The 26,095-nt window shown below is 40.0% G+C and overlaps 4 protein-coding genes across 5 annotated transcripts; 2 read left to right on the top strand and 2 right to left on the bottom strand.

Annotated features, from left to right (window-relative positions):
- Positions 1-399: 399 nt before the first annotated feature.
- On the bottom strand, positions 400-3,679 carry LOC108055748 (uncharacterized). Its single transcript, XM_017139235.3, has 4 exons — positions 3,376-3,679; positions 2,119-2,465; positions 1,531-2,030; positions 400-1,477 (listed from the first exon to the last, which is right to left on the bottom strand). The coding sequence occupies exons 1-4, from the start codon at positions 3,580-3,582 to the stop codon at positions 1,383-1,385; spliced, it is 1,149 nt and encodes a 382-aa protein (XP_016994724.1). The 5' UTR covers positions 3,583-3,679; the 3' UTR covers positions 400-1,382.
- LOC108055750 (pyridoxine/pyridoxamine 5'-phosphate oxidase) lies at positions 3,307-4,799 on the top strand. The gene is made up of 3 exons (XM_017139238.3): positions 3,307-3,447; positions 3,890-4,408; positions 4,476-4,799. Exons 2-3 carry the CDS (start codon positions 3,894-3,896, stop codon positions 4,600-4,602), a joined length of 642 nt encoding a protein of 213 aa, XP_016994727.2. The 5' UTR covers positions 3,307-3,447; positions 3,890-3,893; the 3' UTR covers positions 4,603-4,799.
- On the bottom strand, positions 4,651-25,495 carry LOC108055746 (uncharacterized). 2 transcript variants are annotated; one of them, XM_017139230.3, is made up of 8 exons: positions 24,886-25,495; positions 13,757-13,921; positions 11,716-12,187; positions 11,445-11,655; positions 9,998-10,842; positions 9,034-9,235; positions 7,883-8,972; positions 4,651-5,166 (listed from the first exon to the last, which is right to left on the bottom strand). In XM_017139230.3, the coding sequence occupies exons 1-8, from the start codon at positions 24,916-24,918 to the stop codon at positions 4,987-4,989; spliced, it is 3,198 nt and encodes a 1,065-aa protein (XP_016994719.2). In that variant the 5' UTR covers positions 24,919-25,495; the 3' UTR covers positions 4,651-4,986. The 2 variants fall into 2 exon arrangements, with proteins under 2 accessions (XP_016994719.2, XP_070074497.1); XM_070218396.1 differs by having other exon boundaries at positions 9,998-10,839.
- On the top strand, positions 5,886-7,211 carry Corp (Companion of reaper). Its single transcript, XM_017139236.3, has 2 exons — positions 5,886-6,129; positions 6,521-7,211. Exons 1-2 carry the CDS (start codon positions 6,027-6,029, stop codon positions 7,057-7,059), a joined length of 642 nt encoding a protein of 213 aa, XP_016994725.2. The 5' UTR covers positions 5,886-6,026; the 3' UTR covers positions 7,060-7,211.
- Positions 25,496-26,095: the final 600 nt, after the last annotated feature.

Genomic DNA, 26,095 nt, shown 5'->3' with positions numbered 1-26,095 from the left:
TTGCATTACTAAAAATTTCACAATAGTAGAAAAGCATTCAAAACGATAATTTCTGAATGGTATAATTAAATTTCTACATTTTATTACGCACAACCTTGGATTATAATAAACTAAAATATACCATTAGGAACTACTTTTGGTTGGGGCAATTTTTATTCTGGTTGCAGAAAATACGATTGCAAGGATATTGAATGAAAAGTTTCTAAAGAAGTAAGGCGAAAACTAAAACCAAATGAGAAACCGAAATTTAACTAGAGAATTCTTTTCAAATATCAAATAAAGCAAGAAAATAAATAATATAATATTTCAGCCACGAAGGGAAACCCTAATAAAATTAAGAAGTAAATAAAGAAAATTAAAACAAACGAAGGCAACCAACCAGTAACAACAACACACACATTTCAATTGCGCTCGTTTAGCCCATATATAGTATATTTCAATTAAAAAGAACGAAAAAAACACATTACAATATTTCAATATGTCATTAAGTCACAGCGAATAAACAACAACAATAAGTTGAAGGCGACTTACAAATCTAAAGGAGAGAGAAACTGCGTTCGTGTGTGCGAGGGAGAGAGAGAGAGTTGGAGAGATATACCAACTATATATCTATATATCATCCGAGACGATCTCCGTTGGCGCCAAAAATCGGGCGATAATAATTTAGTTTGCTAAGGTTTAACATCCGCTCAGTTTATGCGCGCCTGCCAAATCGTGATTGCATTGGGCTTAAAATTGATCTAGGGGTTAATAAATAATTTGTTAACTAGTAAAAACAGTGTGCTAAAATTTCGCTAGCATATGAACACACTGTACCTTGGTTTACCACGAATAAGTACGCTTAGTGCAGTGCGTTGGGCAATATTTTAAATATTAAATATTTCTAGATTATTTAATAAGCCTCACTTTTCGATTTCTATATATAGCCTTTGAGATTATCCTGATTCTTTGATTATTCGTTTTTAGTCTTGCTCTAAACGTCTACAATTTATCGTAAAAATGATTCGTTGAAATATTTGCATGTTTTGATTTCCGTTTTAAGTCTGCTAGTAGCATATCTTGAATTTGGTTAATTACTTGAATAATTTAAATTGACAGTTTGCTAGATTTTTAATTTGTTTCCTACATTTCTAGTCTACTATTTAATTAGTTAAGATGTTGATTCGGTTCTTGAGATTTACTACGATCGATGAACGTTTGCCAAAACGCACTGTACGATGATCACGATTCAGAAGACGCGCATAAACCTCAGCGAGATGGTGTGTGAGAGAGAGAGCGCTAGTTTCAGCTTTGTTAATATTTAGCCTAAGCAGAACTTGTGTCTTTTTTGGTTTAAGGAAATGTGTGTCTACGTGTGTGAGAGTGTGCGACGTCGTCCTCGCTTAGGTATCGGTGGCCTGGTCATCGTTGTCATCCTCCGGCTCGTGACCACGTCCCTCGCGAATCCTCTTCAACTTGCGCTTCAGCATCATGACGCCTGCAAGGAAAATATGTTATTACTCTGCAATATACTCTGCTTACAAGTCTCACATTTGATGGCCTGGAAGGTTTTGGCCGAGGCCGAACTGGTTTCGGAGGGCAGCGAGTTGGACGTGGTCCTTATGTGGGCCAGCTTCACCTCCAAATAGGCCTTTTTCAGCGTCTTGTAGTGCCGGAACTCGCTGGTGTCCCTCACCAGGATGCACTTGGCCGCCGATCCCTCGCCCGAACAGTCCGAGGGCGCCGTGTGATAGATCTGATGGTAGAAGTACTGCAGCACCGGCGAGTTCCAAATGGAGAGGCCGTACCACAGCCAAATGGGCACGTTCAGGGGCAGCTTGAAGTTCTTGGCGAACAGCGTGGGTATGAAGTACTTGAAGGGCAGCAGGTTGACAAACACATGGGCCCACACGACGATCCGCAGGCCGAGGAAGACCTGGTAGATGATCCGGTGCGAGTTGGTGCTGGGCAGGACCAGCAGGGCCAGCACCTCGGTGAGTATGCTGTACAGGCCCACTGTTAAGTTGAGGCCCACGAAGTAGTTTTCGTACCTGAAAGGAAGATTGGTTAAATATAATTGTACTCTTTATGCAAATGGTATTTCAATGATTATGACATTTCAAACACGTTTCGACTTGCCTGTACACATCGATGGCGACGAGGGCCAGCAGGTAGAGTCCCTTGGAGCCCACCTCCAGAAAATCGGCGTCCTTGAAGTCCAGCCACGCCCCATGCAGGTAGAACGTGATGATGAAGATCGAGTAGAACTGGAACTTCTCCGCCTGGTGCGAGCGATAAAAGATCAGGTTGTCCGAGGAGTAGAAGAGCGAGTAGCGCCCCTGGTTCTTCATCAGCTGGGGCAGGATCATGAACTCGTTGTAGAAGTGCAGGAACAGGCAGCTGGCCGCGTAGAAGGCGATGTTCCAGATCACGCGGGCGAACAGCCTGCGCTGAAAGTGCTTCATGTTCGACGACTTGAGGAAGAACTGCGGGGCGGAGAAAGGGAGGGATGGGAATGCAGTTAGTCGAGCATTGGTCTCGGGTCGTTACAGATAACAGATAATGGTTTATATGGATTATTATGGTCAGCGCCGATCGGTCGGCGGTCGCCGTTTTATGCTATCGCTAAATTAAGGAGCGGAACTGCATTTTGGGGGATTTTAAATGTAACATAAAGAGCCCTTTTCAAGTAAAATTTCAGTTATAACAATAATATAAAAGGGGTATTTAAATTAACTAACTTTAAAACAAAATTATTCAAGAACTGTACCTTAATAACTCTTAGATCTGATTAAGTAATAGCTTATTTACAACATTTAAGTACTTTCAGCTCAGTAATTACAAATAATATAAGAGGAGTAATAAAATAAACTAACTTTCAAAAGAAAATATTCAATTGCTGGACTTCAAGAACTCGTAGATCTAGTTATATATTACGTTATTTACTTAATGTAGGTTGTACTTTTGGGGGATTTTTAAATGTAACATTAAAAAACTTTTTCAATTACAATCTCAGAATTAACAACAATATCACATGGTAATCAAATAAACTAACTTTACAATTAAAATATTGATTAACTGGTCTTAAGAACTAATATATCTTGTAAAGTATTTGATTATTAGCATAATTTAGGTACAATATTTACAAGCCTGAAACCCCAAAAACTAACTTTTCTAAGGGTTCCGAAAGGCTTGCAAATAATATCTTTTTCAGTGCCCCACTCGGGCGACACCCCGTTAGCCCCCGGGACTCGAATCCGGCCCCGTGTCCGCTCTGTTTATTTATAAACGGCAAATTGGCCGAGCAACCCCTCAAAAGAAAAGTGCGATTGGAGGTGCCGCATCGAGGGGAGGATTGCAAGGACTTGGGACTGCGACGGCAAGCAGGAGACGCACCTGGAAGAGCCGCTGGAAGGCGTAGTAGCCGCAGGACAGCGCCACGAATATCCAGAAGACCCCGTTTATCAGGTAGTAGAGGTCTATGTCCCGGACCATCGAATCGAAGCGGTCGTTGGTGATCAGGTATTTCAGCGGCAGGAAGAAGTTGCTGATCTCGGCCCAGTAGTCGGGCGGACCGGCCTTCATGTCCAGAATGGAGGTCATGGTGCTCCTCGGCGGGATTTCCCTTTCTGCCGCCCCAGAATCGCGTTTTTTTTTTTGGTTTAGTTTTCTCGTTTTCCGCTAGAGGTGGGCAAGCATCGATAACGCCATATTCGGTCTCACTAAATTGTCGGGTCAGCAAAGACACACACCGGACATTTTAGTAAGACCGTTTGTGGAATATAAAGAGGGGGAAATTTGAATGATATTATTTGTAAATCTATTTTTTTTTTATTTAAGGTTTTCTAATATCAAGTAGTATTTATTTTACATAGTACTCAAAAATAACACTTCATATAACATCTTCTAGCAACATGTCATCCGCTTTGGCCAAAATCGAGGACTTTCCCTCCGATCCCGTGGAGTTCTTCAAGGAGATCCTCCAGGCAGCTGCCCAGGGACATCCCGAGGGCTTTATGCAGGAAATGAATCTGGCCACGGTGGACGACGAGTTCGGAGTACTCAATCGCACCGTTCTCTATCGAGGACTCACCCAGGATAACTTTGTGTTCTACATAACGCATCGGTATACCCGCAACTTTAAGAACCTTCAAGCGAATCCCAAGGCCTGCATCACCTTCTATATGCCGGATGTCAAGGATAAGACGGGAAATCTGAATACCTGGCAGGTGCGACTAATTGGGGCCACTGCAGTGGAGCTGCCCGAGAGCGAAATGGATGTCCTGTGGGCCAAGGAGAATTTGGCGGCCCAAATTAGAGGTCACATCTGTCCTTGCGGGGAGCCCATTGACTACGATGAGCTCAAGGCGAAGCACGATCAGTTCCTTGAGGAGCACAGGGGAAAGTCCATCGAGAGGCCCAAGAGCTAGTAAGTTCTAAAAAAATTAAATAAAAAAATTTTTTTTTTTTAACTACATTTTTTTTATCTCTTTCAGTACCGCTTGGAAGTTCCAGCCGCTGCGTTGGGACTTCCTGAAGGTGGCTCTCGACCAGATCGCCGATCGGGTGCAGTATCGGCTCCAAAGCTACGGAAAATGGGAATCCATGCATGTCTCCACCTAAAAAAAAGGAAAAAAGGAAACCACCTACCCAAAACAAATACTACCCATACAAACTTTAGACGATTTCATTTTATTCAACAATATCTTTCTACAAACAACTAAACGTAATAACTAACAACTAAATTTGCTTCCTTTTCGACATGTTTAACATACAATTACAACATAGTTAATAAATATTACACAAAACAGCAAAAAAAAGGACGTTTAATAGTTATAGTTAATAGTTAGCGTAGGGTTAGGTTCGAGTAACATTAGAGCAGGTTAGTTACATATGCTTAATTGGTCGCTTTGCTTTGCTACACACATAATACCCAGTGAGTTCGGTTCCGTTTTCTACACAAATGCTGAGGGAGGGGCGTGTCGCCGCCCCCGGGGACTATGCCGACTATATCGCGCTGATCGTCTCGCGGATCCAGGCGGCATTCGAGGCGATCTTGTCGTACATCCTGGGCCGCTCCACGCCCGTTGGTCCGCAGGCGATCCGCCAGGACGAGACTCCGATCAGGGCCCATTGATTCGTGCCCGGTATCAGGCACTGGACGGGTGCTCCCGAGTACTCCTCTTGCTGGATGGGGAAATATCACAAGAAAAGAAATTTTTATAAAAATACAAGTACAAAATACAATATCTACAAAATACATAAATATTTTACCCTAATTGGGTCCACCCTTTTAGTTAATAATTTATATTTCAACATTAAAATAATTATAATTTATATTTCAACATTATAATATTTACATTTTTATTAAATAAATTGAATTAATTCCTTATTTTCAAAAAATAATTATCAAGTGTTTTTTTAGTTAAATTGAATATATTGAAGTTCAATATGAAAATAAATTAAACATTTTCAATAATAATAAATAAATTCGCAATATTAATAATAAATAAAAGAATTTATTGGGGTCCACTCTATTCTTTCATTTCACCATCGAATTTAACTCGTGTCACCCCAATTGGCGATCGTGACGTCACTCGCACGCGACATGCAGCAACGCGTTCTCCGCGGAACAACAACAACAACAGGCAGTCGAAACAAAAACAAAATTGAATGAGTAATTTTTCTCTCTCTCTCCCTCTCTATTTTACTCTCCCATTCAAGTGAGCACGAGCGAACATCCCCCGTTACCTGCGAGGGTTTACCTAGGATAGCGAATGGCAACAACAACAACTGTGAGTGCAGCTGCAGGCAGATGAGAAGAATGGGAAAAGGTGAGGGAAAAGGGCGAGAAGAAGAAGCAACGGTCGCAGGGACACCAACAAAAGACACATAAAACGGAGCGCCAACAGTTGCTTGCACTCATTCGATCGGCAACTTTCCAAGCGAACGCACCGCGGCTCAAAGTGATAGTAAAAAGAAGAGATTAAGATCAATACAACATTCAATTCAATTCACTCCACGAAACAAAACAAAAGCAACGGATAATGATGGAGGACACCAGGAGCCGCTTGAAGATCCTTTTCCAGGGCAAAACACACCTCATCACTTGCGGATCCTCCAACACCTACGAAGAGGTCATCTCCCAAGGTGAGTCACTAAATTGGAATGCGAAAAATGGAATATACTGGCGTCGTCTACCAAAATCATTAAATTGATTGGAAATCTCTACATATTTTTTGACTCTGCATTGAGTACACAGAAAACAAAACTTATAATTTCGAATCAAAAAGTGCAGTGAAAGATAATGAATATAGATTAATCTTCATTTAAAGTGATTTTATAAGAAATTTCCAAATTTACGCATACAATATCATTTTTAATCTAACATTTTAAATCTCCCCAACAAGTTTTAGTTATTACATACATATTTATTTTATAATAAAAAAAAAAATAAAAAAATTAAAAAGTTTTAGTTTTTAATACCCAATCAAAACTCGAGAAAATTCCCATTTAAATCAAACTAATTTTCTTTTTCCAGCCATGTCCCAATTCGACATTCCGGAGGGTCAAAGGAGTGCCCTGATCCTGACCAACGGCAAGGACTACGTGTTCGAGGAGCACTTGCTGGAGTACTTCCTGCTACTGTTCCCCTGCCCCGAGATCACCTTCCACCTGAGGTTCGACTGGTCCAAGATGCGCAGGAGTCTGAGCAAGACCGAGTTCGAGTCGCTCAAGCGAAAGCGTCCCGTGGAACAGGATCAGGTCGAGGAGCAGGAAAAGGAGGAGCCGGTGCCGGAGTACAAGCCGGTGCCGGTCTACCGGATGAACTGCTTCCTGGGATCGCTGCCCAGTGCAGGAGGCGCCCCCGTGCATCGCCAGAACTGCTTCCTCCGGGAACAGTCGCAGCAGCTGGAGGAGATTGCCCTGCCACGACTGCGCGACGAGGATCTCCAGCAGCAGCAGCAGGAGCCGCAGAAGAAGCGCCTTCGCTTGGACGTCTGCGCCAAGTCGAGACGCACTGCGTCCGCCTCAGTGGTTCCGTCCGCCGTTCCCATGAAGCGCGCCATTCGCATATAGATCGCCGATCAGCATTTGTACATAGCTATAGTACGTATACGATACTCCACTTAAATTCTAGTTATAAGCTAAAGGGTTGAACCACTGTTCCTAAGACTAACACTATACCTATCACACCAAATAAACGTCCAAACCAAATGTTATATTATGTATACTACCACCTTTTTTTGTTAATATTTTAAGCTATACGAAAGCTACTTTAGTTCCTAAGCTGTCAGCTTCTAGCCGATTATGATTTTGAGATTAATTTAATTTTTGAAATTTAATTTTTATAAATTTACTTGAAAACCTTTTGCAATTTTCAAGTTTTATATACATTACTTTTCCAATTAAACTGATAAAGAAATACTTTATAAGCCTTTTACTCCCTATAAAGTGATTCATTTCAGTAATAATATTGATAATAATTTTTAAAACTCCAAGAACGGAAATTAGTTTAATTTTCAAATTTAATTTTTATAAATTTACCTACAATCCCTTTGCAATTTTCAACCTAAACTTGTGAAATATCACACTCAAGAAGTAATTTATAAGCCTTTTACTCCCTATAAAGTGATTCAGTTCAAAAAAATGATGATATTTTTCAAAAAAATTATTATATATTTTTCAAAACTCCAAGAACGGAAATTAATTTAATTTTTATAAATTTACCAACAATTCCTTTGCAATTTTCAACCTAAACTTGTGAAATATCACACTCAAGAAATACTTTTTAAGCCTTTTACTACCTATGAAGTACTAAATTAATAAAATAAAATGATGATATTTTTCAAAATAGTAATTATTTGTTTACTCAAGGATTAAAGAAGATTATAGTACTCACCGTGCAGTCGTACTTCTGGTAGGTGGCTTCCATGCACATGGAGTTCACGGTGGCGATGGACACGTTCTCGCAGGGCGCCATGTCGCCCATCTTCAGCTGGACGCGCTGCAGGTGATCCCGCTGCCGGGACCAACCCAGCGTATTGCAGTTCGTCCAGATCTGCTCCTGGGCAGCCGGAACAGCCGGCAGAAGGGGCGCCTTGGTGGCGGCCTTTGTGCGGGCGGTCAAGGAGGAGGATGTGACGGTGGAGGAGGAGCTGTAGTAGTTAACCTGCGGCGCATGATCCGGCAGGGGATAGGCATCCAGTTCCTGGTGCAGAGCCTCCGCCTTGGGCATATACGAGGCGGCTGCCTGGGCTCCAAAGTGATCATCCTGTTCCTGTTCCTCCTCCCCCTCCACCCCCTCTCGGTTCTCCGTGGAGCTGTCCAGCTGCTCCTGCGAGGGAATCAAGAAGAACTGCTGGTTCTCCTGGGCCAAGCGACTGCGATGCTGCTGCAGATGCTGTCCCTCCAGTCGCTCGGCCACCGGGACATGAGATCTCCTTTGGGCCGGCGGCTGCTGGAGGAGGCGTCGCTGCAGAGCATCCGGCAGGCAAATGGGACGCACATGATCCGAGTAGCTGACCGAGGTCTCCAGGCGAACCAGGGCCGCCGTGGAGCCCTCCACCGGACTCTTGATCATGCCGATGATGCGACGCCGCTGCGTCCAGGGAGCTTTGGCAGACAGACGGACGGCGCCCACGATGGCCATCCAGGTGGCACGCGGCTGGCCCTGGAAACAGCCCTCGGTGGTGAGGACCCAGTCCTGCGAGATCAACGTGCCGTCGCAGACGTGGATGTCCTCGCGGAAGAGGGCCACCAGCCAGGGCCAATCCCCCGGAGCCGACATCTTGGGCAGCGACAAATGCTGCTTGGCATTGAAGAGCGCCGACTGGACGCCGCAGCGCAGCTCCCCGCAGCCCACGTAGAGCACCTGCCGCCGGGGGCAGTGCGTCCGGATGAAGCTGATCTCGGGGGCATGGGGATCCAAAACACGCACGTAGTCGCTCAGCTGCTCCGTGTCGTTCTGCACATCGAAGATCTCCACGGATCTGTGGTTAGATGAGGTGTTTATTAACTATATTATATTATAGAAAATAGAGCTATCCTTACTCGTAGCCCAGGGACTTGCACAGCGACTCGGAGACCGTTTGGCGCACCACCAGCTTGGCATCGCCCTCGAGACCCTCGGCGCACAGCTTGCCCACCACCCCCTTTTCGGAGAAGACCGCGTAGCCGGCGGCATGGAAGCGGGAGAGGTACGGAACCAGGGGCTCCGGCTGCAGCAGATCGGCCGCCAGCGGGGCTATGGATACTGGAAGAGGTATTAAATCGATTAAAAATGGAAATGCGAAAAATGGGATCTGGGTTTTTGACAAAAATTTTTTTTGTTTTTTTGCTGTAACTTGGCCAAAAATGGTCCCACACCAAAAATACATACTGTTTTGAACAGATAACAAAATTTGCAATACATCCATAAAACTTTCCGTGTGATTTTGGAAAAAAAAAATTTTCGCCAATTTTTAATTTTTTTATAAGAGGGTACCCCATGATTTTTTGCGAAAAATGAAAAATAAATAAATTGTCAAGGTTTAAATGCCAATCATTAGGAAATTTAATAACGAGTTCAGAAAGGTATAACAATCCATACTTTAAATCAGTATTTGCTTTGTTTTAGGAAAAAAAACGAGTTTTCTTTTTTTTTGGAAATTCGGGATTTCAATTTTGACAAAAATTTGAATTTTTTCTTTTGGTTTTTTTGCTGTAACTTGGCCAAAAATGGTCCCACACCAAAAATACATACTGTTTTGAACAGATAACGAAATTTGCAATAAATCCATAAAACTTTCCGTGTGATTTAGGAAAAATAAAATTTTCGCCAATTTTTAATTTTTTTATAAGGGGGTACCCCATAATTTTTTGCGAAAAATTAAAAATAAATAAAATGTCAAGGTTTAAATGCCAATCGTTAGAAAATTTAATAACGAGTTCAGAAAGGTATGACAATTCATATTTGGATGAATATTTCCATTGTTACGGTCAAAAAACTGTGAAAATTGGGATCTGGTTTACTCACAGCAATCCTTCTCGTCGGCGCCATCCGGGCAGTCCGCCTTGCCGTCGCATCGCGCCTTGCGCGGCACACAGGCCCGGCCACGCCCACAGTAGAGGGCGTTGGGCGAGCAGAAGGCGCAGCTGCGCTCGTCGGAGAGGTCAGGGCAGTCGGCATAGCCGTCGCAGAGACGCGGACTCTGGACATTGGACTGCATGTCGCTGACGCAGTGGGGCTTCTGGTGGCACGACTGGGTGCCCGTGGACTCCGGGAAGCGTTCGCAGTCGAAGAACTGGCGGAAGCGCTGCGGCAGCCGACCGCCGCATCCGGCCATGAAGGACTCGCAGTACTCGCGGCAGATCTGGCCGGGAGTGGGCTGCAGATCGGAGCCGTGGGTGTCGCAGGGCGGCTGGAGCAGGCGGCACACGAAGTCGTAGGCCTCGCGATGGCACTCCCCGTCCACCAGTTCCCGGAACACGATCACATCCTCCGCCAGCTGGGCGTAGCTGGCGTGGCCGAGGAGATTCGGATAGGTGGTGATGTTGTAGCCCAGCTGGCGGCAGTAGGTCAGCTCCAGCGGCGAGCAGCGACGCGGCGGAGCCGGGGTGGTGGTCACCACCGGCTCGGTGGTCTCGTCGTGACCGCCCAGCGGGGAGCTGGACATCACGGGCTCCTCGATCAGCCCGGTCGTCTCCTTGATGCTCAGACTCGCCACGTCCACGGTCATGTTGGCGAAGTGGCGCCGCTGCTGCGCCGGCTGGGTCATCTCCTCGTGGAAGAGGGCCAGCAGGTCGCCGCTGCTCACCAGACCGGCGTACGGATCGAAGATCATGTTGAAGTGCACGACTATGTTGTTGTTGTCCTCGCTGCTGTGGGAGAAATTTGGGAGTTATGGAGATGGATTAACTACCTGATAACCATAAACCACCTGGATTAAAACCCGTTGTAAAACCACCAATTTTATATTTTATGCAACTATTTTTATATTTAATATGAAAATATTAGATTTAACTATTTGAGTTATTTGTAAGACTGTAAACTATTATTAATTTTAAATTTGAAAATATATAATGTACCTACATATATCAAATAAATCAAAAATTAACTAACCAGAAAATACCTAGATAAAAACCATTTATTAAATCACTAATTTTATATTCTATGTACCTAACTATATTTATATCTAATATGGAAATATTAGATTTAACCATTATAATTTTAAATTTGAAAAGTTCGCTGGTTTATTATAATATAATAATAAATTATGGAAATATTAAATTCAGTCTTGAGTTATTTAAGTTATGGATTTAACTATGAGATATGATCAAACATAATATTTTATATTATATTATTAATATTGTGTTTCCTTATTTTTTTTTTATTTTTTAAGGGTTTAGAATAATGATAAAATTCTCAAAAATATATATTTTTGTTTAAGATATCACTACCCCTATCTTTAAAATAAACTCACCCATCCAGTGCCAAGATCTCGCTGCCCTCGAAGGCCTCCCGCAGGTCGGATCGCCGCAGGGTGAGATTGATGCGCTCCCGGTAGTCGCGGGCCTTGTGCTGGAACCGCATCGAGTTCTGGTTGGCCAGCTCCATGTTCCACTTGTCGTTGAGCACCATGAACCGGCCGCGAAAGACGCGATCCGGCAGCGGTTCGGGCCGGAAATAGGTATCTACGGGGGTTACGATCCAGTGATATCTTCAAAAATAATATTATATAATAATATACTTACATCCCACATAGACAAAGACTCCGGCGACGAGGAGGGCGATTAGGAATCCGGCGATGACGGCGCATCCGCACTTTTGGCCATCGCCCAGTTTCCGGCGGGTGAAGCGGATATCCGAGTCGGTGGACAGGACGGACTCGGATTTTCTGCGCAGGCCATGGTTGTGCTGGTGCATGTGAAGGTGATGTTCCCGCTCTCTGTCTCTTTCCCGATCTCTGTCTCTTTCCCTTTCCCTTTCCCTGTCTCTTTCCCGCTGCTGTGTGGCCTCCAGTGCTGCTCCATTGGAGGTGGGCACTCCTCCGCCGCCTCCTAAACCACCCAATCCTCCCAATCCCGCGGAAGCTGCCGTTCCATTGCCGTGACTGTGGTGCGGTTTGTGGTGCCTCGTGCATCGGGTGTTGTGGAAAACCTTCGGCGGCTGGGCGGTGGTGCCCACGCCCATTCCATTTGGATTGGGATTGCTCTGGACAATGCCCTGTGAATAACCGAAAATGAGAGAGAGAAACATCAGTATTTTTTTTTTGGTAGTATCAAACACTTTTCGGCGGACTCAATAATTAAGCAAGGTCGCTGACCAGCTAAGCGCCTTAAATGCTGTTGATTTTTCAGCCAAATCATGCCGTTAAATCAAATCACGGAACGAACCGGCTGAGAAAACTCTGAACAGCAAACTTGACTGAAAAACTCAAAATCTCGCACTTGAAAATGATTTTTTGATGCCTCTAATGCCGCTGCAGCATGCAAATGCAGCATGCAATGCTGAAATATTGAAAAATTGAGATAATGTGCGAGGAAGCAGATGCATTAATTAAGGAAATTCATATTCCATTTGATTCCATTTTTTTTAGGAGTATTTATGTTTGGCCATTAATTCAAATCGCGCGCTAGCGTTGCCAACTTAATGAAGCGTAGCCGTCCGGCGTTGCCAACTCAAATTTATATTTTGAAAAAACCTTTCCAATTTTTGAACTAAAATACTGGCTGTACTTGGCTTGAAACTAGGATAATTCAAAAAATAAATACTGTATAATCTTAACCTTTTTGAGCAGTTTGCCTCATGTTTTAACCAGGCTTAAATAGCACGTAACATAGCGGCGAAAGACGGGGGAATTGGCTTTTATGTTGCAGTTGCGAAAGCGGCTAAAACAGAAAACAGAACAGAAACGCAGACACACGGGCACAATTTAGAAAAACAATTAAAGCGCAACTACGGTAAGAGGAAAAAACCACTGTTGCCACCACTTTTCTTGGGGCCAATACGAAAACGGGTCAGCACTCGGCCCAGTTTCAGTTTTCCTCGTCGGCTGCGTGATTCCGTGTGATGTATTTTCATGTGATGTGATGTGATGCTGCTGCCAAAGCAACAGCAATAACAACAGCAATGCCAAGTAAAGTCCAGTGAGCAGCGAGTAATTAAACCCAAATGGCTTCCTCGTTTCATAATCTGGCATCGGTCAACACTTTTCGCTGGCCAATTCCACTCTTAACACTTTTACGCACTCCAGTTTGCCAATCAAATTATGCGAATTACTAGCAGATTTCAACATAAATGCAACTTCAGTTGATTAGCAATTTTTAAAGATTTTTTTGGCTTTCAAAAAGTAATGTTTTATTAAAAAACCTAATGTTTTTAGAGAATTTCAAGTATAAGAAGAAAAATTAACTTAACTGTTTTATATAGTTTTTTAAAAGAATTAATTTCAATAAGTTTAATATTTTTTTAAGCTATTGTTAAAAATATTTTTAATTAGTCACTACCAACTTGACCATAGCTGTACAAATGTCACTTGGGCTGTCGGAGGGTTAATGCTTGAGCATCAGTCAAAAGTCAGTCGGCCGCATAACGGTTAACGTACTTAACGCACGTGCAATAAGATTTTCGCAGTTACCTCATTTCATTTCGCATCTTTCGCACATTTCACATTTTCGCATTTTCCGCATTTGCCGCCTTTTCCGCCCACCACTTTCGCTTGCTTTGGCTTCTCCCCCTCTCTTCGTCTCTCCTTAATTTCCTTAATTACCGCATATCTAATTACGCTCTTACCTTCCAATTTTTACCGTTCGTCTGCATGCTCTTCTCTTTGTTGCGATTGCTGCAGTTGTTGTTGTTGTTCTTCTTATCAGCGGCCGCCATATTGGCAGCATTTGCATTGGTATTGGTGGCCGACAACGGGGCGGATGATTTATCCGCGTCGCGCGATTTTTTCATCTGCAAAAATAGTAAGTAAAAATTAATTAACAAAATATTAAAAAATATTTTTAAATTTCTATTAGCCGAAATGACATTTTATTATAATTCCTATAAATTCTAATTTCAGTTTAATATTTTCAAAAAAAAAAAAAAAATAAATACTAGCACAATATGTAAAATAACAGTAAGGTGATAATTACCAAAAGCAAAAGGGAGTTTCTGGAAACTTTTCAGATTTTACTAGATAAATTCTTACTTGTTTCTTATTTTTGATAACCTGTTTATTTGATGATTAACTGGAATACTAAAGACAATTCTAACAGACAAATTGCATAGAGATCTATATACAGAAATCTTAATTGGGAATTTAATTTATCTAGCTTTATGTATCAATTTAAGCAGTTCTCCATCACCTTAATACAATATCAACTTTAGTTCACTTTTAATACAAACGCCCACGGCTAAAATGTGTATTTTAGTTAGGAGAACAATAAATCCAAAAAAAAACACACAAAACACAAACAGTAGTCATCGACTAAAGACTATCTAATTCCTGTTAAAATCCAATAATAAATCAATTTAAATAAACTACCCAACTTTCAGATGGGGAAATCAATTAATAATCCAAAGATTTAATTCCGCCTTAATAAAGTATTTAATTTCCAATTGCAATCGCTTAAAAATGGGAGGGCAATCTAAAAAATTAATTCCATCCACATAACCATAAAAAAAGCACTTTCCCATATTACAACATGTCAAGCGGTGCAATTAAAAATATGTCACAATCGTAATTGCCCATTTTTGCTATGTTTGTATGTAATTCGAATAGAAAGGTCTTCCCCTTTCGGTGAGAGCTCACTGTACCGCGATCAGCCGGCCAGTGAGTGGCGAAAAATGGAAATAAAATACAGAAAAACAAAATATAATCCATTGTTACAGACCTGGTAATGGAGACGACATGCGCCGGACGCCCGAAACTAACCAACTAACCAACCGGACAGGTGCTAATTGTGCGACTACGAATTCAGCACGGTCTATCTCTACCTGTATCTGTGTTCGTACCCCCAACACACCCTACCTCACCCTCTGAATCTCCGTTCACCGCCCTCTGGGCCATTTGGACATGACTCGAAAAAGCTCGCTCCAGTTTCGACCAAAAGAAAGACCCAAAGAGCCATCAGGCCATCATAATGCAAGCGGCCCAATGTCAAGAAAAGAAAGTTTTTCGCTGCTTATTGTTTGTTTATTCTGTGTTTATTTCATTTCGTTTAGCATATTTACATATTTTTGATTATTCGCTGGCGAGGCCGCAAGTTTGCTCCCATTATTTGCTGCCTATTTCGGTCACTGTTCTCTGGTAACCGAGATTTGCGGGGGGTTCCGAGCTTGGAATTTGGTATGTGGGCTTCTGAAAAGCTACTGATTACGTCAATGGGGTTTCGGAAAACAATGGATGTGGTATTTAGAAAAAAGAAATCCATTATCATATTTTTAAATATCACCCAATCAATTATATCGCCTGGCAAGGGCGCCTCTTAAATTCGGTCATCAGTGCGGCGGCAGCACTTTCCTTTTCAACAAACAAAAAAGAAAAAAAACTGAATACAAAATTCCAAAAATCTCGCTGCAACTTTCTTCGCTTCGAAGACCATAAGGTCAACCAGTCTAAAGTTGGGGACTCTGGGGATGCGAGGCCTAGGCTTTCGATATGTGGCAGAGTTCAAAAGACTGAGGCCACGAACTCGTTTTCCCATTTCCATTTTCATTTCCACATTGACAAGTGTCATTCGAGGAAAAGCGAAGAAGCTTCGCATTTTTGAATCGCTCGGCTTTGGGTTTTGGCTGGCACAAAGCGAAAGCGAATTTTTTCGTGCCAATTGCAGTCGAAAATACGCTGTTTGCTTGTTATATTGTTGTTGCATATTTGTAAATTTTCAAAGCCAAGGCGATGCAGCTGGAAATGAAAGTGTTTTTGTTGCTGCGCTTCTGCCACCGCAAACACGTTTCGGCAAACATGTTTGAGCGAACTCCAGTCGACATCGAGACTCGAGACTGGGGGCTCCCAGGTATCCCCTTTCCCCCTCCCCCGACGAATGAATTTTCCTAATTAGTCGCCCGTGTGAAAGAAAAGCGAAAACGAAAACGAAACGTGGCTCCCAAACATCTGGCATCTGTGCATTATTATGATTCGCATTATTATGAGCCCATGTTGCGAGTAAGAGTTTCCACAGAACAATTAAAAATCTGCTCGAATGCAGTAACAATGGTATAAGGTATGGTATATGGTAGCGATCCTACAAATTGGGCTAATAAAATGCGGTCACAATGGCAGGCTTATATACAGAAAATTGCCTCTTTGTCCCTGGTTCCCACTGAATCTTGGCTTTATGCTAGGAACTCCTCGCAATAATCGACTTGGGAAGTTTAATAACTCAATGGTTTATCTTGAGATCTTATGAAGATAGGTAGGATAGACATCCATTACATTACAGAGTTATCCAGAGTTTGTTTCGCAATTAAGTGCAATATAATCACTGGAGCTGTGGGTCAAGTTACTACTTACAAAAGTAAAATGAGTTAAAAATCCCTTTACATTTATGCAATAATCAGGAAACCTAAGCCTAGATGGATCAGTAGTGGGTAATACGTCTAAGGTTCGAATTTCACCTCGTTAGACCATTGGGCAGCCAAGTTACCAGAGTTAGGAACCCCCATGCCAACATATTCATGCGTAAGCGGCACGAGACACCTTCTGGTCAAGTTTCATGCCGATCACTGGGCCACAAGTCCAGTTCGCTGAGTTAGGAGCACTGAAACTCGCGCTCAAATATCACATTTCACCGCGGGTCGAGTGCATTGTTTGCATCTAGAAGTGGAGACACGTGCGGCGTCCCACAAAGTGGGAACAGGGTGGAATGAAGTGGGAATGGCTCAGGAATGGAGCGGAAATGGTGGAAGGGAACTTCGGTACGAACGGCAGCTGTGACAGCTTTTCACTAATTTCCCTTCAAACAGCCGCCGCAGACTCTGTTTTTCTTTGAGTTTTCTCGGTTTTCTCAGTCGCAGCTGCCACTCAATCGTGACGAATTAATAACGGAACGTTTGCCGAACGAACGGGGGAAAGCTGCAGCTGAACAATAAACCCTCCTCCTCCCAGGTGGGTAACAAACAAAAAAAAAAATACAAAATACAAATCCGACGACAAGGCGACTTCAGCCGTAAGATAAAAGCGAACAGCTTTGACCCCTTCAAGGAGCATTTGCCACTGCAACTGTCGCGTTCCCACTCTCTCCGGCATGCACTGGGAAAAAAGGTGGCCTCAGAAGTTCTATGGATACTTATTAAATATAGAAATATTAAATATAGATATAATTAAAATAAAAATGTTGTGAAAATTTAACAATAAAATATGAAAGGGATAAAATAACCACTGTTCCTCTAATTAAATTATTTTTAACTGTCTAAAATCTAAAAAAAAATCACAAAGAAAATCTTATGTTGTAAACTCAATTTAAAATTCTTCCTAAAATATTAAAGCCTTTTTCTATTTAATTTCACCACATGGGTTGCTCCCCCAATTGCATTGGAACGATCTTTCGGATCGGCTGGGATCGGTAAAAGATCGGTAGATAGATGGCGTCGGTTTTGACTGGTTAGCTGGGCCTTTTAGCCAGCAATCGGTGACGACGACGTGACTGAGACCGATTCTCCGATTTTCTGGCCACTTGGAAACTGGGTTGCCTTCTTTTTCTGGGTGTGTGCCTCTTCGCAGTTAAAGTGGGTGAAGTCGGAGTGAGTCACTCGTAAGCTCGACGGCCTACGATCACAACTAGCAAGCCACACCAATTATTGCAAATCAAAATGCAATCCAGCGAGGGGATACGGTACACAGGGAAAAGTGGTTGGACAACTTTTTGATTTATTTTCTGGCTCTTCGGGAATTCCAAAAAGTCCTTGAAATTGACGCCCATAAATTGAAGAAATTGAAATGATTCATTTGCTTAAAATATTTATAATAGCCATATAAAAAAATCTAAATCTATTTCTTGATTATTCAATATTTTTTTGTAGTGTACCATGACAGCTTTTCACGTTGGATCCACGTCTTTGTTGTGAATTCCAAATGAAGTAGAAAGTTCTCAGCTTAAACGAAAAAAAAAATCGATCATTGGAATGCCGCTGGGCGCTTTCTTGGCCATTTATTCATTTGTTTTCCTTTTGCCCACCGCACACCTATCGCCCTCTCTTTCTGCGCACACACGCCCCTCCCACTCTTCTCGCTTACTCTCTTCTGGGTTGAAGAATTGTCTATTCCGAATGCGATTCTTCGGGCCAAAATGGGAATGGGATTGCTTTGCCATGGCTGCGATTATGTGGGAACCAAAGTAGATTTCAAAGATTAGTTTAGAAATTAGCATAAATAAGTAATAAATAAATACAAAAGACAGAAGAAAGAGAAAAACCGGGTTGATGAACTAGGTTCTACACCAAACCCTATGCATATAAAAATGTAATATAGGTGCATAACATTTATGTAAGATCACAATCCAATATCAATAAAGCTTTTGCTAATGATAATGACATCTGTCCAAATCCCACGATTCATTTCTTTTGTCAAGGCAACCTCAAAACGTTTATTTGCGTAATTTAAAATCTTAACTTTGGCATTCCCACAATTTCCCAAAAAAAAATCAGTTAATTTCCGCTGAGATTAGCATATTTAATTGAAATTTTGCAACTATTTTGGTCGGCCAACTGCAGCAGGAAAATGCCAGAAAAGGTAAACAGCCAAAAAGAAAACAAAGCGAATAAAAATCAAAAAAAACACGCCTTGAAAAAAGCGAAAAGATTAATAAACATTTTGCCCACGCCGCTGACGTCACTGGTTCAAGGCTGCAAGCAGTGCGCTTTGTTGAGAATTGGTTGTACAATTCTTTAAATAGTGTAAATCAAATATAACAATTGAATTCTTGTACAAATTGGAAAAAAAAATAATCACATAAATCCCTGCTAATAAGAGTCCACTGCGAAAGATTGAAGAACTGGAGAGAGAAGAGGTAGAAGATTTGTGCTACTTTCTTCCGAGAGCGCAGACTCTTCTTTTGTGGCTTTTGTCATTGCTTGCTTTGTCTCCCCTTCCTTTCTCCTACTTCGCCCCCCTCTTTCTCCACCCCATTCGCTTCTAATTTATTTCAATGACATTTGACGAAAAAATGCAAGCAGTGGGAGAAAGTTCTTTTCTCTCTCTTGCACTTACAACAGAAGCGCTAAGTGTGCACAGAAAACAATTATGGGATCTCTAATGTGTAAGGGAAATTTGATAAAGAAACGTTTTTAATAAATGTATTATTCAATTAAATATTGTTAAGGAATAAATGATAAATAGAAGAAATAGTTATGTATCAAAAAATGGTTTAATAAACGATTAAATTCATTTACTCATGCATATGGGCACTTCCAAAAAAAAGTCCACCAAGCCAAAAACCTTGAAACTTGAATAAAACATATTTCTACATGATTTTGCCCCGATATTAGTTTCTAATTAGTTGGATACTGAGCTTAACTACAAATTTTGAGTATAGTTTGATTTTTTTTATGACAAACCCCACCAATATACGCAAAAATCAGTTTTTGGCTATTTTTTTGTTATTTTTTGGACCTGTCTTCTGTTGTAAATTTATCCTATAGGAATGCTAATATGTGACATTTTTCTGTACTGAATGCTTCATTCACATGCTAAACTATTAAGTTAAAAGCAAAACATCCAGCAATTGAGAGATAGAGGTAAAGAAATCCGCTTTACAAAACAGTCAGAAAAAATGTCCCGAGCGACATGTCCCGAGCGAATGTGGTTGAAACTGCATAAAAAAAAAACGGCAAAGAATTTTTGAGTGAAACCAAAAGCATTTCACAGCGACATGTTTGAACAACATTCTAAAAAAAATCGCATTCAAATATTCCATCAGAATTCGCTAATTTCTGGTGTTGTATGAACTTCCCTGAAATCCACTTCTATTTTTGTCCCGAGCGAATACGGCAGTTTTTTACCGATATCTTAAAAACTAAAAGTGGTACAAAATCAAGATTTTTACCAAAAATTGAGCTTGGGAAGAGTGGAAAGAAAAGCCCATAATTAAAATTAAAATCCATTGTTTTACAATTTTTTTTCAACTTTAAAGGTGTGCAAATGTCCCGAGCGACATTTTGGAAGTGCCCATATATCGCTTTTTCAGTGCATTTTTTTCCGCTGCTTAGTCGCTTTACTGCTTTAATGATTTGCTACTTTGCTCTGTCAAAAGGTCGATTCAAAAAATATTTGATTGCGACCAAGACAGCAGAAAAATCAAGCTTAGCTTAACCCACTGCAGCCCATGACTAAATCTTATCGGAAAAATTAACCTAAACATTTTGATAAATACCTAATATTATTATCTTTATATCTTGTAAATATTACAACATTTTACAAAAGTTTTAATTGCAATCAATAGTTAATTTATATGCGTTTGTATACTTTTGTTAACATTTAAGTATGAAGAAATTTATTACAGTACGTGGAATGAGGCTCAGAGGGTTAACTCTATTTCTTGGCCAATCCAAAGTTGTTGCTGTGCTGTGGCATTTGGCCAAATGGCAACAACATTTTATTTCATATTGTTGCTGCTGGCTTTTTGTTGCTGTTGGATTTTCTTTGGTAAGGTGAACCTGTTGCACATGACTGCAAAATGTGACAGCCAGCGAGAAACGCAGCTTAAAGACAGATAAAAATGGCTAATAGGCAAATCTTTAGCAAAATAAAAAGTTTTTAACAACATTTGTTGTTATTTTTCCAAACTATTTAATCATCTATTTTTTAATAAAAATACCATATTCATATATTTTTTAATATAATAATTCCTAATTCTGTAAGTTAGTTAACTAAAACTGAAAAATCCTTTGAAATATAAATTTTAAAGTTCGCAAGGACTACCAATTTTTGAAAGAAGTTATCCGAGAATTGCAGCAAATTAGGCATATTTTTAGCTAATAGCTCCTTTTATATGATTTTGCTCTTATGGCATCAGCTATTTCTGGTGTCGCTGGTGATTGTGCAAAAAGGTGAAAAAATCAAGAAGAGAGTGAGGAAAAAATCGCTAACGTAAACCGAAAATAGCTAAGACAATAATGGGGCCCCACAAGTCAGATAAGCATAGAAAAACATAGAAACAACAAAAAAAAATAGCCGCAAAGCAAAGTCAGCAGACAACTGAAAGTTGTTGCGTTTGTTTCTAAGCCAAACGAGTTTGTTGTTGTCGCTGCAATCACTTTTTGGCGCATAAACTCAAATCCAAACCCAAACTCCAGACCCCGACTAGACCCATGGACTTATTGGAATGCCAAGCCGCACACACATGGCGCGGCACAGTCGTGGCCAGTCATATAGAGATTTTGAAAGTAAATAAAAAATTAGAAGTAAGAAAATAAGAATTAGTTCCACTCAAGAAATATTTAACATAAAATATTATAAAGTCATTTTCATCAAATTAAATGATTTTATAATTTTCCACTAAAATTTCCAAAAACTAATCATATCAGTTTTAGTAACCCCTTATTAATAATATTTATTATGCAGATATTTTGAAAGGAATTTCCTTTGCTTATCTTCTGGATCCCTTTCAAATAGGATATTATTTTTGCGAGCACAGCTGTATTTATATGCATACGTATACGTATTCCTCGAGATCGCAGCTTAAATTACAGCGGGCGGACTTAAGAAAAGAAAACGAAACGAAACGAACCCACAACAATCACAGCATAAACTCTAAATTGCTCAATAGTCGTTGTTTGCCTTTGGCGGCCAACAATTACAACAACAACCATTTGGGGGTCCTATTTAAAACACACACGCCCTGCAACAACTAACAACCAACAACTAGCAACCGACAATAAACAACTAACAAGCGAGGAAAACTTTGGTCAAGCCGAAAACCTTGATAGAAATGAATAATACCCTTAACAAATGCTTTTCAAATGCCTTTTTTCGTACTCCATGGCCTTGGTTCACTTAGCGAGCCCATTAGAACCCAACTTCTAGTGGAGACAAATTACTAAGATTTTCCCCATGTGCATCTAAAATTAGTTATCAAAGCAATGGACTTGGTTACACATTTGCTTTAAGGTTTTAATAGTAAGTAGATCACGTTTTTGTAAGTCCTACGAACTTGAAATTTAAATGAAAGACTTTTACAATAATATTTACAAAAAAAAAACAGTTCTCGGATTTTAAAGAATTGATTTTAATTTAAATTTGTTGGCAATCGAATTAATATTAAATACATAAAAATTCACAAAAGAAATTCCACAGATGATTAACATATTTTTTTGTTAAATTTTTTACAAAGAGCATTAGTTATTCGTTTTTTTTTCCTACCAGTCTATCGCTATTATTGTTAAAGGCGACATATTTTGTTTTTGAAAAGTTCTCATCAGCCAAGACAACAAAAGAAAGAGAAATAGCGACAAAAACAACAAGTATTCAACGACTCATTTCACAAACAAATTTATACACGCCACTAAAAACAGTTGTTGACGGCTGGGAGAAATACAAAATACAAACTACGAAATACAAGAGGGAAATCATAATAAAGAAAAGCAACATAAACCGAAATTTTTGCATGAAAACAGCTGCAAATTAAAGTCACAGAAGAGAGAAGACCGAAGACTGAAGATTTGCGAAGACGGCAACGCACTCTGCACAGAAACAAATTTTAGTATTCTTCAAAGCAATTTAAAAGCTTTGAAAAATATATTAAAATATTTGGAATATTGATTGAATTTAGCATAATAATATTGTGTTTTAAGAGTTTTCGTTAAAATTTAATGTGGGATAATTGCCAAACAGACTTCTTATTCTTTTTACATTTTCTTAAATATTACTTAAAGTTTTTTAAGAATTTTATAAATACATTTTATAATCCAAGACGATTATATTTTTTAGAGTGTAGCAAAACTTTTGATTTCTTTTGGTAAGGCGGGCCAGATTTTTACAGCCAAGCGCCCGAGGCAAAAGCAACAATTTTAATAACAATAACAACAACAGCGAGCGGCAAAAGTAAGTTACTAAGTCAAAATTGGCTTATAACGGGACGCACTTTCACTTAAACGCAGCTCAAGTCGCTGCTCTCTTTCGTTGTCTGTGTGTGTGAGTGTGCGACTGTGTGTGTGGGGGGATGCTGCAGCCCCCTGCACCGAAAAGGGGGCGCGGCCTTGTAATTTCCATAAATTTTACAGTAGCCAAAGCCCAAACAGTGGGTCAAATTCCAAGTACAGTGATCGCTGCAAAAACAACACCCAAAATCTATGGAAATTTAGGGAGAAGATCAATTCGATATTATACCAAAAAAAATCATTTAATAAAATGTCCAAAAATACAGTAAAACTATAAACTTAAAAAACTTAAAATTTTCATTTTCAGTTTAGATTTTGATTTTTCAAAATACAGAAATTAATATATAGAAATTTAATTAGAATTTAATTAGAATTCAATTTAAAAGAAAAAAAATTGTTTATTAAAATTATTTATAATTATAATTTGAAAGATTAATGAATGCAAGATAAAAATTTCGAATAAAGGGAATATTAATGACTATTCTCCACCTAATAATAAAGTAGTAATCAAACCACTTTAATTACTATATTAAATGTAGTAGTAGCCAAATTAATTAGTGGGCGCTCGTAAGTGGGCGTTGACTTGCAGTGACCACTGTGCCCATATATAGACCAATATTGGATGCTGCGATGCCGTTACTGATTGGAAATCGTTAGCAGGTTACCGATATCGCCGACTAGTGCAGCATTATGCAATAAAATCCGCAGCACGACAAAAACCAAACAGTTACTGTTTTTAACGACGCTTTTACTTTTGTTTCATTAATTATGGCTGCTCAGCGATTTCCAATTATGACAGCGATTGGAAAGCCGTTTAAGTCGAGTGACCAAAAATAAACCAAAGAAAAATGAAGCCAAACGAAAAACAAAAATGCTCAAAGATTGTTGCCCTTTTAAGAATCCCCAATAATCGCAGCTTCATTGGATTTGGATTTTGTGGAATTTTGAAAGCCACCTTAAAGGCAGGGCAAATGGTATGGTAATGGTAAGTGGCCCCCAGGAATCCACGGATATTTCACTATTGTCTGGGAAATGTCGAAACAATGCACTTGATTTTTGGCCCCTGGGCCCAGGGAGAGGTTTAAATCGTTTTTACTTGCCTGCACTATTGGAGGTTTTTAACTATCTTGAAAGTATTTGAATTTGATATTTTATCAGTGCATTTCTAGCGTTTCATAAGCGATTTATTGTTTTTCTGTTTACTAAATTAAAAAGAAAATATAAATCCACTATAAATATCTAATTACAAATAACGTTTTGTTTTTAAAATTTCTAGGACAAACATATTTTTAACAGTTTGTATGGTTTATTAAAAAAATTGATTGAAAAATTGCAAATAATCAAAAGATTAATCTAAAAATAAATGCCATCCGAAAATGATTTCAATTAATATTTTACGATTTTTAGCATACGTTTTCCAATCATATAGAATCATTTAATTATTTAATTTTGATTTTTAATAAATAAAATTAATTTCCAAAAGTATTTATTCTGCATTTTCATATTTTCAAAGAAACAAAAGTTCCAAAAAAGAAACCGAAATACTTTCAGACTTAAGATTTAGTTAAAATCTTGGCCCGATTCTTAATTAAAAGGTAAGTACATTTAGAGTAATAATTCGCGATACACAAGGAATGCGGAATGGTTACTGTGGACATAAAACAAAAAAAAAAGAAAAGTTCCAAGTTCGGTTAATAATCCAATTAAAAACTGGAGAAATGTGTACTTTCAGACCTCTGATTAAGTTTAACTACTAACTACTAACTGCCGCTGGAATTAGCCGCATTTCCTGGCCACTGGCTACTGTCCACAGGTAATTGATTTGAACTAGAACTCACCTGGCTGTTGCTGCAGTAGTAGATGTCCGACATCCTGGTTCTCGATCAGGGTTGGATGAGGGATCTTGGAGCGGACTGGATCGCTGCCCTCCGCCTGCTCCGCTGTCGCGGATTCGCTCCTTTCGCGCAGACCTATCAGCTTTTCTCCGCGCTTTCTTTATTGAAAAATCCGAAATGGAAAAGAGGCGATCCAGGGATCCAGGTGAACTGGCCAACAGGTGAACCAGGTGCCCTAGGTGGCTTATGGCCAGTAGTTAATGGCCGTAATGGCAACCTGTTTTTGCGCCGCGGAAAAGTGTCACATATGTACAAACGCTCGATGTAATCGATATGCTTAGCCAGTTGACGTCGCTTATTGTTACGATTTTTGGCCAGATTAGGTTTTCCGCATATTTATCCGCATATTTAGGCAAACACAATACAAAAACAAAAACAAAACAAAATGCAAACTGAAAAATAAAATGCAAACAATGCCGCACTTCACGCTCCGTCTTGCAGAACACACCACTCGCTTTTGCCGCTTTTCCCGCTTTTGCAGCTTTCCATGCGCATGCGCGCACCTTTCTTTCGGTTATATTCAGATATAAGCTATATACGATATGATATGATATGATGCCGATTCCGATTCACGACCGTCTCGAGCGGAGTTAAAACGCCAACTAACTTGGCCGAAACGGGGCGACTTCTTCGGCGGCCGCAACGAAAGTTGTCGCAACCAGTTTTGAGTCTTCTGAGGCCTCATAATTTTTTCTCTTACACGGAGAAGAAATAAAACAAATGGACTTGAAATCCAAATGCATTACATATTTTATATAATTATTAAATTAAGGTGATATCAGATAAATAACAGATCTTAACTTATATATGTTTACATTTTCAAGAATTATTTTCATTTTTTAAATATTAAACTACATTTTTTTAAATATTATTAAATATTTTATAGAAGATTAAAGTGCTGGGATCTGTTCTAAATGTTCAGTGAAATCATAATTTATAATTTTTCTCTCTGTGTAGTGACAAGAGCGCGGGAGAGCTACATACGTTGCACTTTTAAGCCGGTAATTTATGCGATGATTAATTCGTGTTAAGCGCTGAAGATCCTGGGCCAGATAAATGTGTGTTAACTGATAAGGAAGTTGCGAATGACAAAGAACAATGATGTTTTATTTAACAACAACCAAATTTAAAAAAAAATACATTTAAAAGAACA

The sequence above is a fragment of the Drosophila takahashii genome, chromosome X (assembly GCF_030179915.1).
Source record: "Drosophila takahashii strain IR98-3 E-12201 chromosome X, DtakHiC1v2, whole genome shotgun sequence".
Classification (NCBI taxonomy): domain Eukaryota; kingdom Metazoa; phylum Arthropoda; class Insecta; order Diptera; family Drosophilidae; genus Drosophila; species Drosophila takahashii.
Note: the sequence above shows the minus strand (reverse complement) of the source record. Positions and strands in the feature narration are given on the sequence as shown.

Excerpts from the sequence above, each read along its gene's own strand:
- LOC108055748 (XM_017139235.3), bottom strand. The coding sequence starts at position 3,582 with ATGACCTCCATTCTGGACATGAAGGCCGGTCCGCCCGACTACTGGGCC. Across the intron at positions 2,466-3,375 it reads CCTTCCAGCGGCTCTTCCAG|TTCTTCCTCAAGTCGTCGAA; the intron begins GTGCGTCTCCTG and ends TCCGCCCCGCAG. Across the intron at positions 1,478-1,530 it reads AACCTTCCAGGCCATCAAAT|GCGTCATGATGCTGAAGCGC; the intron begins GTGAGACTTGTA and ends TTTTCCTTGCAG.
- LOC108055750 (XM_017139238.3), top strand. The coding sequence starts at position 3,894 with ATGTCATCCGCTTTGGCCAAAATCGAGGACTTTCCCTCCGATCCCGTG. Across the intron at positions 4,409-4,475 it reads ATCGAGAGGCCCAAGAGCTA|TACCGCTTGGAAGTTCCAGC; the intron begins GTAAGTTCTAAA and ends TATCTCTTTCAG.
- Corp (XM_017139236.3), top strand. The coding sequence starts at position 6,027 with ATGATGGAGGACACCAGGAGCCGCTTGAAGATCCTTTTCCAGGGCAAA. Across the intron at positions 6,130-6,520 it reads CGAAGAGGTCATCTCCCAAG|CCATGTCCCAATTCGACATT; the intron begins GTGAGTCACTAA and ends TTCTTTTTCCAG.
- LOC108055746 (XM_017139230.3), bottom strand. The coding sequence starts at position 24,918 with ATGTCGGACATCTACTACTGCAGCAACAGCCAG. Across the intron at positions 9,236-9,997 it reads CGCCGACGAGAAGGATTGCT|TATCCATAGCCCCGCTGGCG; the intron begins GTGAGTAAACCA and ends TACCTCTTCCAG. Across the intron at positions 8,973-9,033 it reads TGCAAGTCCCTGGGCTACGA|ATCCGTGGAGATCTTCGATG; the intron begins GTAAGGATAGCT and ends ATCTAACCACAG.